The 16356-nt window shown below is 34.6% G+C and overlaps 1 protein-coding gene across 3 annotated transcripts in view; it reads left to right on the top strand.

Annotated features, from left to right (window-relative positions):
- The window catches only part of TNFRSF19 (TNF receptor superfamily member 19), a 59546-nt gene that overhangs the window by 23817 nt on the left and 19373 nt on the right, over positions 1-16356 (top strand). For all 3 annotated transcript variants that reach the window (XM_051780121.1, XM_051780122.1, XM_051780123.1), the window contains 2 exons: positions 240-418; positions 3002-3087. In XM_051780121.1, the coding sequence (XP_051636081.1) occupies positions 240-418; positions 3002-3087 (265 nt within the window). The remainder of the gene's footprint in view (positions 1-239; positions 419-3001; positions 3088-16356) is intronic.

Below are 16356 nucleotides of genomic sequence, written 5' to 3'. Positions count from 1 at the left end.
ATCATTCAAATACACAGTGGTTTCATGAATAAAGTGGATGACTAAGTATTACTTATAGAAGTAAGGGAGATTATTAGCAGTGGAAAACACATTTGAACTTGCTGAAAGGATGGCTTTTGTCTCAAGAAAGACCTACTCTCAGTAATAATTACGCTAGGTCTTCATTTTATCCCAGCATTTTCTTCTTGTTCAGGCTTTCTGTGACTGAATAGCTTGCTATTGCTTGTTAATCCCTACAGGAATGCGGCTTTGGATATGGGGAGGATGCACAGTGCATGACATGCAGGCCAAACAGATTCAAGGAAGACTGGGGCTTTCAGAAGTGCAAGCCTTGTCTGGATTGTGCATTAGTTAACCGGTTTCAGAAGGCCAACTGTTCTGCCACCAGCAATGCACTATGTGGAGAGTGTTTACCTGGGTAAGCCTATTTCTGAAGATGAGACTTGAACAAATTCAAAACTAATTTGCATTAAAATTGCTTGTTCATGTTTTCCGGACAAGTGATTGTATCCTTTGTGTACCTGTGAAGGTCCTAGGTTCTAATCTTGGCCTTGCCAACAATTTACTGTGTTATCTGAGCACTTAATTTCAGAATTGCAATCTTAATTATCTCATCCATAAAAATGGTTGGATAATTACCTACTTGGTCTATGAGAGTATACAGCATCCAAGCAAAATACATCAAAATATTGTGTTACTGGTGTCTTACTTCATTGTTATAAAGAATTATGTATTTGTAAACATACACAATTACTTTCTTGAAAACTGATCACGTTATTTACTTGGGTTTTTTCCCCTCCTTAGGTCAATGCTTAATAATTCTCATGCACAAATGTTCTTAGGTCAAAAGCAGTGGCTGTGGTTTATGTGCCTGAATTTCCTTCACCATGTTGATAAATTCGTAGAGCATGATCCTGGCTGAATTTGTTGTCCAGTCATCCCAGATCTCTGTTGCTAATCTTCTCTGTAGTATTATATTTTAAGATCTCTAAAAGGCTATTCTTTACATTGTGGCCAAGTTCTGATATTACAAAGCCCTGCCATGAATTTGTAAAAAGGACATTTCTGATGCTTTTGTGAACTATTGACTGGTCGTTTAATTGATGGGAGTAGTTTATGAGAACTGATTTGCAATCATAACAACCTTTGTATTTTCAGGGTATATATTTCAGACATGCTTAAAAGTTCATATTTTGTTTCATATATATATCTCAGCTGTTTTATTTAATTATTTATTAAATACTAGCTATCAAATACCTGAGCAGTGTTGAAGCTCCTTCTGTTATTCTTTCTTAAGCCAGAAGTGAGGTCTTTTCGTTTAAAAACACTCAGTAATCCTTTGGTAACTAATGTTAGTTTAAGTCACTGTATAAGAAGATGCAGCCCCAGGCGTTAGATGTTACTCACAACCACTTTTGATACTACTTGCAGCCACATGATGGATTGATTTATGCTTTTATTGCATATTAATATACATGTATGGTAGGGCTTACTTGGCTGTCAGCAGGGAGAAGATTTTCTTCTTTTGTAAACAATGTAAGATAAATTTTGGAAGATGAGAAAGGAACAAAAAAAAACCACAGTAAATCATGAATTAAGGGCAAATCTAAACTGCAGGACCTGGGAATGCTTCTCAGTATTCTGGTCTAGAATGCATTCTAGATATGTGTGTTGAATGTGTATTAAAATGAGAGCTGTTTCCACAACCTGCATTTACTTGCAGCAAAGTTGGAAACATGAGGAAGAAGAGAGTCATTCATGGCAAGGGTAGTCACAGTCATTTAGTCTGGACATTTTGGGTAACAGAAGTGTAGAACACACCACCACTCATCCTTCAGTTTAGATGCTGCCTAAGTGAACGGAAGATAGAGCTAGCCAAACCAAATGATGTAGCTAATGTTTTGCCTCTCACCAGTCCTATTTATTTCTGGTTTACATGGGTTTTCAACATGCCATTCCCTATTGTTCACTTTCAAAACACTACAAGTGAGCATGTCAGCTAAAAACAAATATTAACACATTTCATTCAGAGCAAAAGACTTTCAGTCTTGCAGCCTATGGATCTGTTTCTGTTCACATTTTTAAAGCATGGGTTTCTTGAGCAGTTGGAAAGCTGTTTGCTTTAGCTGATACAGACTTCATACTTTAATGGCTTTTGCAATGTTAGTAATATAACATCACTAGAGTTTGAGTTAGTACCTTTTATTTAATGTGCCACTACCTCTAGAGAAACAATTTATGTACTTATCTTAAACAGGCCACAGCTGCTGATTCTGCCTCAGTACTAGTGACTGGTTGAAAGACAGACCTACTCTAGATAAGTTCTTTAGAGGATTTCATACATACAGATTTGAAGTATCATACTCTTTAAGTTTTGGTTTTTCATTTGCTGCTACTCTTGTTCCCTGCTTTAGGAGTGTAGGGTTTTGCCAATCAGTGTAGTCAGTAAGCTCTTCAAACATAAACTCAGTAATAAAGTTCTTGGAGGGTCTTTAGAATAAAATGTTGCTGACATTTGGTCCATTATATGTTGCTAATGGTGATAATTACCTTATAATATCTTGTTTATTTTTGGAGAATTATATAGATTAAACAGTTCCCTTTTTTTTTTTAGATATGTAAGTAAGCTTTCATAAGGTAAGTTTCTTCATACGTGTCATGTATGTTGTAGTCTATGTGGAAAATGGGATATTGATTTCTGTCTGAAATCTCCAAAGTTGTTTATTTCTTCTGTAAACATAAGATCATAGTTACTATGCATTTGGACTAACAGAGTTAGATTTTTCCTGAGTTTACTTTAGATCTGCTGTTGCACTATTAATTAGTATCTACTGTATTTTTATTACTTTTATTTTCTTCTATTTCCTAATAATTTGCACAGATTGACAAAATTTGCAAGTATAGAAGATTTTGTTAAAACACCTGATTAATTTTGTGTGGAAAAAATAACTGCTTTTGATTAACTGTTTTTTGGGGTTTTTTTCATTCTTTTGTCTTCTAGATTTTATAGGAAGACTAAGCTTGGAGGCTTTCAAGACATGGAGTGTGTTCCTTGTGGTGATCCTCCTCCTCCCTATGAGCCTCACTGTAAGTGGTGGTTTTGCTTTAGAGTGTTTTCTCTTTTAACTTCAAAACCTGGGAAAGAAAATGACGGTCACAGTTATGAATTCTTTTAAAAATTCATTTTTATTAGGAAATGGTTTTGTTAAAACATTTCAACAGATCCAATACTATCATTGAGAAGTTCCCCGAAAAGACCAGTCACCTGTGGAATAAACTTTCCTGTCATACCCCGTGTTCAGGGAGTCTTGATTCCACTTCTGATGTTGTCATATTAATTTTTTAATTTCTGTTTTAATGCCAAAAGAAAGGCAATTGTCCTGGACCATCTGCCTACTATCAGGTAGGCCTCAACAACTATGAGTCCTTTCCTGAACACCCCAGAAGGGTAATTTGTTGGTATCTTTAAAATTAACCTTTCTACCAAGGTTACAATGAGAGAGAACAATATAGATAAATATCTTTATACTGCTGTATACCTGAAGAAGTAATTGACTTCTCTATTTGTTTTTTACCAATGAGAGAATTAGAATCTCTTCAAAGGTGAGAACCTCTTTATTCTGCAACAGGAGCCTTGTCGCTACTTCTCCTAAGATTGTCGATGTCTACATCCCATCAAGTGTTTAATTCAATGAAAAGAGTGACTTGTACTTTTTGCATTTATTGCTGTCTATAATATGAAAAATAAATATGATTCAACATAATCATGTGGAAAACTTTGGCTTTACTTGTTTATTTCTGTAACTGAGAACTTATGTTTTAGGAGTTTCTTCCCCTATTTCAAACAGAAACAGTTGTTTATAGAAAGAATAAATTGTCATGTCCTTAAATACTTCATACTACTTTAAAAAAGACGCACTGTTTCTTATAAATATATTATTTTTTTTTAAATTGTGCAAAATTAAAATTGAACCAAGAATGTAGGATGTGCGTTAAAATCATACTTTTTAATAGTTTTATATTGTATTAACTTCAATGAAATAAGGATTCTTCAGCATTTCATATATTGCTTAGTCTTTTTTGAATGAGCCAAATTTCCTTCTTTTGCTTCCATTCTAGTTTTAGTGCCTTTTGGGTGATAAACCTGTAAACCCTGATTTTTTAGACAGAATCTTTAATAAAAATTAAATTTTTCTGAATCTCAGGTATATAATGAAATCCTCTCAAACCCTAAGAGAAATTGACAGGAAACCACATGTATAAAAACTTGTACTATTAAAGATTGCAACATTCAAAACCAGTAAATCAGATTGCTGTAAAAAGACTAAGTCAAATAAGTTCCAATGTTTTCAGCAGTAACTCCTGCCCATGTACAGCACAAGCCTTGAAATTAAATTGAAAAATGTTCAGCTATTTTTGAAGTGTAGACAACATGATATCTTAAAAATGTTTAGAAAGTATGTTCTTCCTATCAAACACCGTCAGGTTTGATGACAAGAATGAAATCCTGATCTTGACTTACTGGAGCAAATCACTTCAAATTTGATGAGTTGCAGAAGGTATTTCTAGACAGACTTTGAACCCAAACAGACCATTTCATATATACATGTATTTTAATTCCTTCAGTTGGGCAAATTAGGTATTATCCCCTTCATCTGTTTTCACTCTTTTTATCTACAAATAAAGTTGGTGAAATCTACAGTGCAACAGTTTTTCGTCTTGTCTAGGATCTCTAATTCATAAATTCGTTTTATACATTTTTTTTCTCTTTTCTTGGTTGTTCCCTTCTTCTAAGAAAGTATGTTCTTCAAACATGAATTCTGCTCTCTGGCACAATCAAAGACAGGGAAGAAGAAATTACCTCCCTTATTATTCTGATTTGGCTGTAATTAGTGACTCATGTCTATTTCATATTTTTCAAAATCACAAATTATTATTTTTTAAAAGTGATGAAAGAACAGTTACCAAGTCTTTTAAAATAACTCAGAATTGTTTAATTGATAGTGATTTGGCTTCTGTAATTGAGCCTAAACTTGGATCCTAAACTGAACCATTAGGAAACTATTACTAATTTTAATAGGTAACAGGCAACCCCATGGAGAAGAGTATTTTCTCTGGCACAAGCTGCAGTGGTAAATCCAGATAAGAGACGTTTTTGTGCCCTACTTTCATGAATGTGACAAAACCATTGACTAAGTAACAGAAGTGGTAACAGTGAAGTTGTGAGAATTGGCAAGTATTTGTAGCTTTTACAAGTTTGAAATCATTAAAATGTTTGTTATTTGCATAGTAACCACTTATTAAAGTCCTAAATAACCGAAATCCTATCATGAAGTACAGTTACGATATGTCACTATGGATTTCAGAAAGCTTTTTTTCAGAATTTGTGTATTGGTTTTCAGGCCTCTGACATAAGCTGCCTCAGTTTTGGAGAGTGTACATGCCTTTCTCAGAACAGCCTAGGAAGTTTTTTCTACAATAGAGCTAAGTGAACTGAAATCCTTTTGAGTTTTACTTAACATCAGATAGAGGAAAATTTAAGACCAAGACAAAAACATGATTCTGTAAGGACGTATAAATAATGATGTGTGAAGGCAAACCTTTCCCACCTAATGCTGAAAATGTTGGCAGTTTATTTCAATAATGAATATATTTTGATAGTTAAGACTGTGCTACTTGAAGTTAAATGGAGACAGATCCTTAGTGTGTGGGACAAGTTCTCAATGATCAGAGAACTAAGTTCTAATTCTCTGCCTTTTTTATCCTTCTCTCTTTCCACTGTGAAACAGAAAGTCAAATATTAGTGCAGCTAACTCTTGTATTACAGATGAAAAGGAAAAGTTTAAATGTCCCATTTCAATGAATTAATTATCCTGCGAGGTGTGTGGCAATCTCTTGTTTGCTTTAGAACATTACCATAAAGGCACAAAAGCTCACAGCCCCCTACCTGGACTACAGGTTCATGTTAAAGCTGAGACGTGGATCGAGTTCTTTCTAGTAGCAGTTGATTATTACCTGGTTAGCTATAAATCTAAATACTTGCTTTTATCTTCTTTCAGTAGACATTTTAAAACAGATCTGGTTTAAATATTTACTCATGAAGAAATGAGTTTGTGAATTGCTAGAGGCAAAGTTGAAAGGATTCTATAATGAACAAGTAAAGAGAGTATTAGAGGCCAGGAGAATTGTTATCACCTTTGTGTTAACTTTAAAGGGGACACAATGACTTATGTGTGTTTTTAGGATGTCAGAAAATGAAATACACAATGATATAGTTATATTTTAATTTACTTAGTTCAGGTAAACAAACTGTGAATACCAATCCTATGTACAGGGGCAGCATCTAAACATTAGAAATGAAAGCATGTTTTTAAAATTACTATTTATGTTCACTTTGTAAACGGAAGACATTTTTTTCACTTGAAGACATTTTTTTCTCCACTGAATGACAGCAAAGGATTCCTTTGAATTGGGAATTAGAGTGAAAACCCAATCAATCCAAAATTAATTTCTGGAATAGAGGGTACCATAGACTGTCCAAAAGTGGTGAAACAGTGATGTGGATATGGTTCTTAGCACCAATTTATGTTTGCAAAGTTCACTCTCCTGTCTACTCAGGCCAGTGTTGTGCTTTCTCAATGGTTATGCTTAAACTGTTAATGAAACTCTTAAGTAAGCTAGATGGTGATTCTCTCTGATAGAAAAAGAATCAAAATAATGCCCTTTTAAAGGTTATTTTTAAATCTAATGAATGAGTTTGTTAACCTCAGAACAGTTGTGGTGGCACAAGTTAAGGAGAGATGAGGGAATAGTTCAAGCAAGGAGCAGAAGATTTTCCAAAAATTAGCATCGTTTTCTTAGAACTAGCAATAATAAGAACAACTAGTCTGTCTTAGCAAACAAACAAACAAAAAACATTAGAAACCATACTCCTTATCATCTTTTGACCATAAGAAGATGGCAGATTAAAATTAAAGTAATAGAATTTTTTATCAGGTTTGCTATGCCAGCTGTTCTTACAAGTGGTTACTGTTGTATTGTTTAATTCAAAATGCAGAAAAGCACCAGAATCACAAGAATACTTTAGTCTCTGGACAGGCTTTCTACTAAGCCAAAGAGCCTGTGACATTGAACTTTTCGAGATGTATTAAAAAAATAATTCCTAGAACTTCCTTTCTGGACCAATCTCCAGTCAGTGGTGTTCCCCTGTTATGTGCAAATTCAGTGTAGAATTTGACTGTACAAACAGTTAAATTGGAATAAATTGCGAGAATCAAGGAAGTGAGGAAATTAACACCTAGGCACCAAGAGAGCGTTTTATAGCCAAACTGCCACTTAAACAACAGACTTATCCTTTTTTTTTTTTTTCTAATATAACTTTTTAAACCATAAAAAATTGCACAGGTTGTCCAGCCAAAATCATTCTTCCTTCTCCAGGACTACTGCTTGTCTTCATGACAGAGCAAAGAGCATGGGAAGCTTAGAGGGGACAGGATGGGGGAGGGATACCACTCTGTGAAGCTTGGGAAACTAGTTTCTACATGTTCCAGGAAATAAACACATTCTTTGCTTCAATGAAGCAGAAATGTTTTGTTGAATAAGTCACAACAGTGGAAATATCTGCAGTTTGATTGTAACATTATGTGTGTTTGAAATAACCCGGCACTTGGGTCCAAAGTTGCTGCTTTTTTGCCATGAACCGTATTTTCAGATATTGATTTCGGTTTCAATTATGAAGAGTATCTCAAACTAAAAAATGAACAGTTTTTTACTAAGATGAGGAATAGAAGTAAAGACTGTGGCTTGTCAAGACAAAATACATAAAGAAGATCATAGTAAAAACATTGCATTTTCATGTGAGGCATCCATATCTTACCTACTTTGATTTTGTTGAATTCCTTTGACACTTTGACTGCCTTCACTAAGATTGATCACAAAACTCCCTTTACAGTTTTCTTCTGTAGATTTTTTATTAGTTAGTTTCTATATGGTTACAGTGGTTTTTTTTCTGAGAATTAAATATAAGTGTCTTAAACTGGAGCTGAGTCTCACTCTTCAAATCTACAGGGTATGTTATTTCACTGATGAATGTTTCTATTTAAGGGATAAAATCTGGTGGTATTTCCTTCTTCCTGGTGGCAAAAGAAGCTAGTGTAGAAAAAGTTAGGATTGTGTATAAATCTACTCCTTTATATTTACAGGATTAGAATCTGTGACTTTGTAAACTTTCATGTGAGTGTAATGGGCATTGGGGATATGCAAGGACTGTACTTCAGAACAGAGAAGATAGAAAGCTAGAAATTGCAGTCTGCAGGGTTATAACATATATTGTTTTGTAAGGGGAAGTTGGAAGCTTGCTGGCTACGTGTGTATTCTGTAAAATACTTTTACCAGTGGTGAAAGAGAAAAAAAAAATCCCACTGTCTCAGCTTTGTTGGAGCTTTTTGTATTATTTCATTAAACAAAAATATAGCATTTTAACTTGAGAGTAATTTTTGGATGACATTCAATTCCACATTAGTTCCACTGTTTACATAGTGGAATTTTAATTTATTTGTATCACTTTCTTCTTTCTGTTTACAGAATTTTATTATTTGAAAGCTGTCAGACTCCAGATAATGTTTTTCTAGCAATTAAGTTTTTCTGTAATTTTTATTTGGTTGCTTTGTACAGTAAACTTTGTATTGCTAATGCAATGTGCATATGAGGCAACTGGCAGCTGAAAGTATGTAACAAATGAAACTATTCTTAATTACTTTGTTCTATTCCAACATATATATATGTCCATCTTATCTCAGTATTTGTTCTGATTTGGGGATACATCACAACATCTCTCATAATCCTCTTTGCCATGTTGGACACTGTGATAGAAAGCAGCTGGAATATTGTATAAACGTTTCACAGAAGTCATAAGGAGTGACAGCTAATTTAAGTACAGATAATAGCATCACGAGCTTATAAATATCAATACTGTTTTATTACAGAGATGTTAGCTTCCCATTATTTCAACACTGAAATGTACACTTTTGTAAAAACGTAATAAGTCAGTCTGATATTTTCCATATGTGACCTGATGGCAGAGTAATTTCAAGAAGTCTGAAACAAATTTGACTCGGTGCTTCAGTGAGATGAGAAATGCTATTAATGTCTTATAAAGTTTTATTACTATTTTATTTCTTTCAGTTATCATAGATCAAAGAGAGTTAACCTAGGAAACCTAAATGTTTTCAATTCCTTGTCCTTAATTATTGTGATGCTTCTGACCCATTGGGGGTCATGTATAACTTAGAGACAAACAGTTCCTTTTTTCCTGTTCTGAATTTGCTTTACACATTGGGTTCCCCTTTGAAAACAAAAAGTTGAAAACAAAGAGAGGACAGAATTTTCCTTATTTTAATAACAGAGATGTTGCCACTAGAATGAGTTATAGTAGTTCTGAAATGCTACTTAGGAGCATTTAGAAGGAGAAGAAATTTAGATTCATTGCATAGTTTAATTATGTTCTAACACTTTCCCAACTTACTTTCACTACCTCTTTTTGCCTGTACCTCTCATTTCTATGCCTGTATGTATAGAAGTACTTCATTATGTAGCTGATTATCACTACGTATGTATTACAGTTAGTAGACAGAACTGGTCAGAACTCCTTCCCTCTTTTCTATCCACCATCCTCTCTACTCCTCTTTAAAAAAAAAAAGTCAACCCTATACAAACCAAAAACCACCACAATTTTTAAACTGTTAGACTCTTGTTCACTGTCTTGCACTATCCTTACATGTTTTGTACTATTCCGTTTGCTCTTTACAGAGGAAAATTTGTTTTATCAGAAAGATTGCTAATCACATCTAGCTTAATGCTGCAAAACTGTAGGTTTAAAGGCTGTTCCAATGAACTGATTCGCTCACTAGTAACTCTAGAACAGAAGTAGTCAATATAGCATGTCTGCTCTGTTATCATTTGAGTCTATAGTAAAAGGGTAGTAAGCTGAACAACTTTATTAATTCTAATGAGTGTTTGAAATTTCTTGATCTTCATTGAAAATCTTACAAAGACAGCAAACAGAGTTCTTATTTTGTACCTAATACCTCAAATTTGACTTAGATTTCTTTGCACAAAGAAATATTTCACTGAGTGAGTTTCAAGTAACCCAATTCAAGCTACAAACTAAAAGAACTAGGCTAGTAGTGAATACTTCAGAAATATACTACAGTGAAGGTAGCATTAGCCTTATCAAGTATCTAGAGGTACATAAGGCTTAAATATCAAAATAGACCAAGGATTCTGACTCAAAAATTGCACCACCAACTGTCCTGCTTGACAGCTACCTAACTGTGCAAACACTTAAAAGCCCAAGGGACCTACAACTATTCGTTGTCTCCAGGAGCATGGCACTGATTCTGGGTCCCAGTGACTTGAACACATCAGAGCTTTAGTTTAGGCCAAAAGGTCTGTGGTTTACCTGCTTTCCCCTTAGTGCCATGGAAGGAAGTACATATGCATGGACTGGGCAGGATGCTCTTAATAGGTGTCTAATTGGAGAATACAGATCCCTTTGTGTATCACAATTGATCCAAGAGGTAATGGAATTGAAATTTAAGGAGGCACCTACAGATTTTTCTATATCCTTCAGTGGTCATCTGAAGACTTTTGCAACACTGAGCCCACCTGGCACTGAAACCACCAGGATCTACAAGCTAATCGGTCTGTCACCTGTCTCTGAACAATCTGTTCTATGGTGTCTTCTGATGCCAAATTCGGCAGAGCAGGTTGAGATAATGTCTGGGAGTCCATTCTTTGGTAACTTCTTTGAGTCCAGAATTCTTCCCTTAGCATGTATACTAACTGTGTGTTGGCTTCTTGCCCTAACTCTTTGATTATTGCATCAGAAGTAGGTCCCCATCACAGGTAGGTTCCCACTACTGTGTGTGCTTAGCACTGCAGGGCCTGTGCCCATTTGCGATCCTAGTTTCATGCCTTCTCAAATTACTATGTCACAATACAGCTCAGTTGTTCTGAGGTATCTTGTTGAGATAATTACATTGTTCATAATTCTCACATTCCGACCGCAACCATGGTTAAGTAATAAATTCCAATTTAATACTCATAGCTTTTTAAAATGAGGGGAAAAGCATATCTGCATATCTGCTATCTTTGCTGTTTGGATATGCTGATGAAAGTATACCAGTCAGACTGTTGTTTTCTTGAATAGAAATTGTTCAAATAGTTAAGAATTTGAGTTCTATTTTTGAAGTCAAGCTCGAGCTACAAATTAATGAATTTCCGTTTAAATTATTATCTGACTAATCAGCCAAACTTTCCTCTCTACTTCCTGCTTTATGTGTGTGAAGTACAGGTGACTGGGTCAGACTTTCTATTTCAATTATTCTACTCTTTAATCTCAAATAATGGGCAGTCCTTTATTTTGCTTGTTGCTACCTTTGTATTATTAGATGTGATGAGACTGACCAGCAAATCCTAAAGGACGTCTGTTGACAACATCCAGTGGAAATTTAAAAAGCTGAATATGACTGTAAAGGCTGTGCAAATTTTAGCAAAAATGAATGCATATCAAAAAAAGGAAGAAAAATGTAAACAGACAAAAAGTTTACCTCTGATCTTTTTTTTTCTCTTTTTCTCTCTTGCCATAAAAAGTATGATCAATAGGAAGAAAGATATGCCATTGTTTTCTAGAGGCTGTTTTATGAGTAATGTGGTGAAACTTGGTAATTGTAAATTCAAGTGGAGCATCAGGAACAGAATCTAAAATACAATTTATTGAACTGAAAAGGTTTAATGTATTGCTTCATGCAATATAATGAGTAATCCTCTACCTCAGGGAATGGATCTGCCCAAAAGAATCACTAAAAGACATTTTGCTCTATTAACTGGTACATTTAGTCCCTTTTAATTCAGAAAAGTATTTTCTTTTTGTCTTTCCTTGATTATATTCATATTTATACTTCTGAAATGAAAATAGTTTTGGTGTAAAAAGACAAAATATCCTTGAACTACAAATAAATATTTCTGTGGCAGACCAAGGTATGCAAGACCAAGGTATGGTTCAGTAACAAAGGCAAAAAAAATTTGGATTTTAATGCATGTCTTGGTACTGTTTCTTTCTGGAGGCTTTACAGAAGTATGTGCTTTGAACACTCCTTTTCAGTGTGTCATTTTTCAAGCAAATTGTTAAACCTTTCCTTTTACTACATATGGTAATTACAGTATGTGACTTTTCTTTTGACAAAATGTGGCTTGTTAGATTGATTTCACACAGGTTTCTGTAATTAAGGCTGTGTGAGATGGACTGTGACACATTCTTCCGGATCAAAATCTAGGTAAAAAGTTCCATAGGGAAGAGTTTTTTGTATGTGAAATCTGTCTGATTGAGTTGGTACTTAATGGAAGAAGGAAGCCTAAACTGATAAATCAACAGTGAAAATTAACTATCTTTCAGTAAATAAACAATATTGTAACCTCACTTTCTCCTGGCAAAAATAAAGATTAGGTTTTTCTATGAGGATGAAAAAATAATACTCTTTCCTTTGATTCAAAAGCAATCACATATATATATTTTATGCAAAAGACTGTTGTTGCTACTAAGTGGTAAATAAGGAGTGGAATACACATTTTCATCTTAACATGCCAGTTAAGATATTTGTACTTTATAAGGATATAGAGTTCACTGTCTCTCTGATGTTTTCTGACTCATGAAGATGAGTACTTCAGTTGCTAGCCGACTAATGAAGGAATGCTGTAGCTCTTGCAACAGAGAAAAAATACCAAAGAAAAAACCCTAGTTCTTTCCTAGTCTTTTCCTGCTGTTACTTTGTGCAAGCTTGTGATGTAACTCAAGTTGGATGCTGCCATAAGGTTTTCTCTTCCAAAATTGGTGAGCTGGTGTCCCACACTTGTGCTTGTTGACTGACCCTCACAGACATTCCTGAGGTTGTAAGAGGCTATCGAGAGCTAGTGCTTTCTTGCTGAGAGTCAAACATCTCTTGTCATTCTACATCCCTGTCACTGAAGTTCTAGATTCATCTGGATTGAGCTGAGTTGGGTTTTGTTGATTGAACAGCTGTCAGAGCATTTGGTGGTTATCATTGAGCATGTAGATCATTTCCTTAATGCTGGCATCATACTAGTTTCTGGATCTGTAAAAGATCCTTCCTTCCTGGCAAGTTGAGCATTCTTTGGAGAGAAACTGCTTTTTCCTTCCTGGCCACAGAAGGCCGGATTTCTGAGAGCAGGAAATTTGTCTTCCATTAACTATTACATATTTGAAGCATGCTAAATGTTACCAGTGGCCCATAGATGTGATTTTTTTGCCTTCTAAAAATAATTTCAGAATGTTAAATTTAAGTGTTGCAAACTTCTTAAGATAGATTATAACATTAGAATTGTGAGGGCTTTAGGTTTTTTTCCTAGGTGAACAGAATGTATCGTATGCTGTTGTCATTTATTATCCCTTTTTAATCCTTTTGACCATGATGACTAGTTTCTATTCATGCTGCTCAGACAAAGAGTTTTCTGATTCTACAAAACGAAATGAACTTCAGAGTGAGTAGATGTAATGTAAATGGCTTCCATCATACAGGTGGAAATCATAGAATAAATTAGGAAATGTCTTTTTTCAACACTATTTGTTCATAATCTCTGAAAATGTAATATATAAAACACACATCGTCATAATGCAGTAGAGCTTTAAGTAAATCTTATGAAGTTGAGGTGATATTTGACCAAGTTGGATTGCACTGAAAGGCATTGGCTGTCTAGTTTCAGCATGAGAATTGCACATTACTTTTATATGTATTTCGGAGAGAACACAGTATTCCAGTGTAAATGTCTTTGAAAATAGATTGCTTATTGCTTGCTACAATATGGTGGAAAATGTATAGCTTAAATTGAAAACAGAAATGTCAACTTGTGATTTTTAAAATAAATTGAATAAAACTTTGTTTATTTCATAAGTTCACATCACAAGCTCCTGCAGCTGATAATAGGAGTTCACATAAGCAGTGCCCATCTGGCATTCAGAAGGTTGTATCTAATCAGTAGCCAGCAACATATAGGACATATTTTGTATCTTTGTTCTAACTCACAGCTGGCAACTCTATCTGCTAATCCCAGTGAAAGCTTCCGTTTGTAATACAAAACTACTTTTGAACTTGCATATCCTTCCCCACAGATGTCTGGAGCCTTGGAGATGTGTTTCTTTTCTGATTCCTGGTAAATCAGAGAATGAATTGTTGCATTAAGGGTAAAGTCAAGCAATGAATCCTCAAATATCCATTTTAAGACCATGCTTAATATAAGAAAAGAAAGCTGAGAGTGACCGAAAATAATTAATTTTGCACATTTTTGTGTAGTAAAAATTCACTGTAGAGCTCACTTCTTTATTAGGTTAAAAAAAATCCATAGTATAGAATGATGAAGTAATTGCAGTATTCACTTCTAGTTTGTTCATCTGGAATATGAACAAGCAATTTAGAAACATATTCAGTTTTGTTTCTTGTCACTGCTAAGTACAGTTAGAAAATGAAATTCTCAACTGCAGAGTATGAGAATTTTAATGTGTTTTTTCAAACCAGTTTACCATACTTTAGCTTCTAGTAGTAACTTGTGCAACCTTTCATCTTATGAGTCAATCCTATAATTAGTATCCTTCTTTGCCAGAGGCATACTGCATGTTTGTTTTAGGTACAGAATGTCTGCAAGAAATTTAACTTAATCATTACTTTTTAATGTAAGAGCTGGTTAGCTCAATTACACTAGATTAAAGTGAACTTGAAATTCCTGAGCTACAGAGAAGGGACTAATCTGTGACCTGTAGTGAATAAGTACTATTTCCTATGGTTTTTTCTTATATGTACTTACTAATGTGGGTAGCCCTTCAGCCCAGGCTTGCAGTGGCTATAAGCAATTATCTGCTTGTTGTATGAAGTGGATTTGCAAGGTTCTTATTTAACTTGCCCATTAGTTTGATCAAAATTATTCCAGGATTGCATACATTGCAGTAAAGCTGCAAAACATTTTTTTCAGTAAGTTTTTATGTTATTGTTTTTAGGGGTAATCTGAAAAAAATAAACAGTGGTTACAGGTTTTCAATATTTTTTAGACATTTTCTAATTACAGAAGCATTCAACTATTTTAAATATATTAATTTAATAACATGCTTTTAAACTATGTTCAGACTGAAAATATTGGTTTATCTCTCATAATCACACAGCTAATTCTGGGAATGGTTGCATTAGCACCACTTTAACAGCACTGAGTTTTGGTACCTACAGTATAAATTCATGCTGACTGCTTTGGGTTTGGATACAGAGGGTCTAAGCTGTGACTGGCATGTGAATATAAAATACCGCTAAACAAATGCAAAATATTGTGCAGGGTTTTTTATTCTACTTTGAGCTGGTAGATACTATTTGACTCAATGATCTTAGAGGTCTTTTCCAACCTTAAGGATTCTGTGATTCTGTGTTGCTTAGGCTGTGTTTCACTTAAATTTCTTGTTTTAAAGAAATACAGTAGAAAACAGGAACTCCATCTAGGCTCAAACTTTCCATACTGCTAACTATCTATTAAGAAAATCATTTTCAAGCAAAAGAACACTGAAATACCACACCAGAGGACTGGAATGCCTGGAGGACTGGAATATATTGGAAGTAGGATAAAATGCAATGCAAGAGTTGTGCACTAAGGACCTTAGCAGTAAGATTCATTATAAACCAACACCACACGAGCTGGAAGCAGCCTTATGGAAGAAAGACCTAGCATACCTACTGATAACTTGTATCCTTCCAGTTGTTGTCCTCTACTTTCCTCACCTTTAATTTTTTGAGTGATAGGCCTCTAATGTTCTCACTCTTACTGGTTCACTTTGTGCTAAAGCAGTGCGCTGCCAACCTCCTTTTCTTTACAAAGAACGTGGAGAAATCTCACATGTTATTTTGGGCAGTGACATGTGCCTTTGAAGTATAGCCTGCCACTGTTCCCTAAAAAGATGAGCTCTTTGTTACAGCTTTCTTAACTAAAGGGTTGTGTCCACCAGTTTTAGTAAAGTTTCATTTAAGTCTAGTGGTATTATTCTATGTGCATATTACTGAATGTAATTTATAGTTGCCCTATCTGCATGTGGAAATTTAGGATGGAATTAATGCACCCTAATTTGGGCATATAGAAGTTAATACTTAACCCTGAAGTTGTCAAACCAAACTCCCAATCAGTGGTGAGAATTAGGTACCTCAAGAGTTCAGACAAGCCAGATAAGGTAATCTTCAATGACTAACACTAAGTAGTCTTTCAAGCCATTTCAGAGTAATTACTTCTCTGGAGATTTCTGTTTCTGGCTTTTAG

This window comes from Manacus candei, unplaced genomic scaffold, assembly GCF_025592945.1.
Source record: "Manacus candei isolate 608988 ecotype Guabito, Panama unplaced genomic scaffold, ASM2559294v1 h1tg000014l, whole genome shotgun sequence".
Classification (NCBI taxonomy): Eukaryota; Metazoa; Chordata; class Aves; order Passeriformes; family Pipridae; genus Manacus; species Manacus candei.
This window is presented reverse-complemented; position numbering and strand designations above follow the sequence as displayed.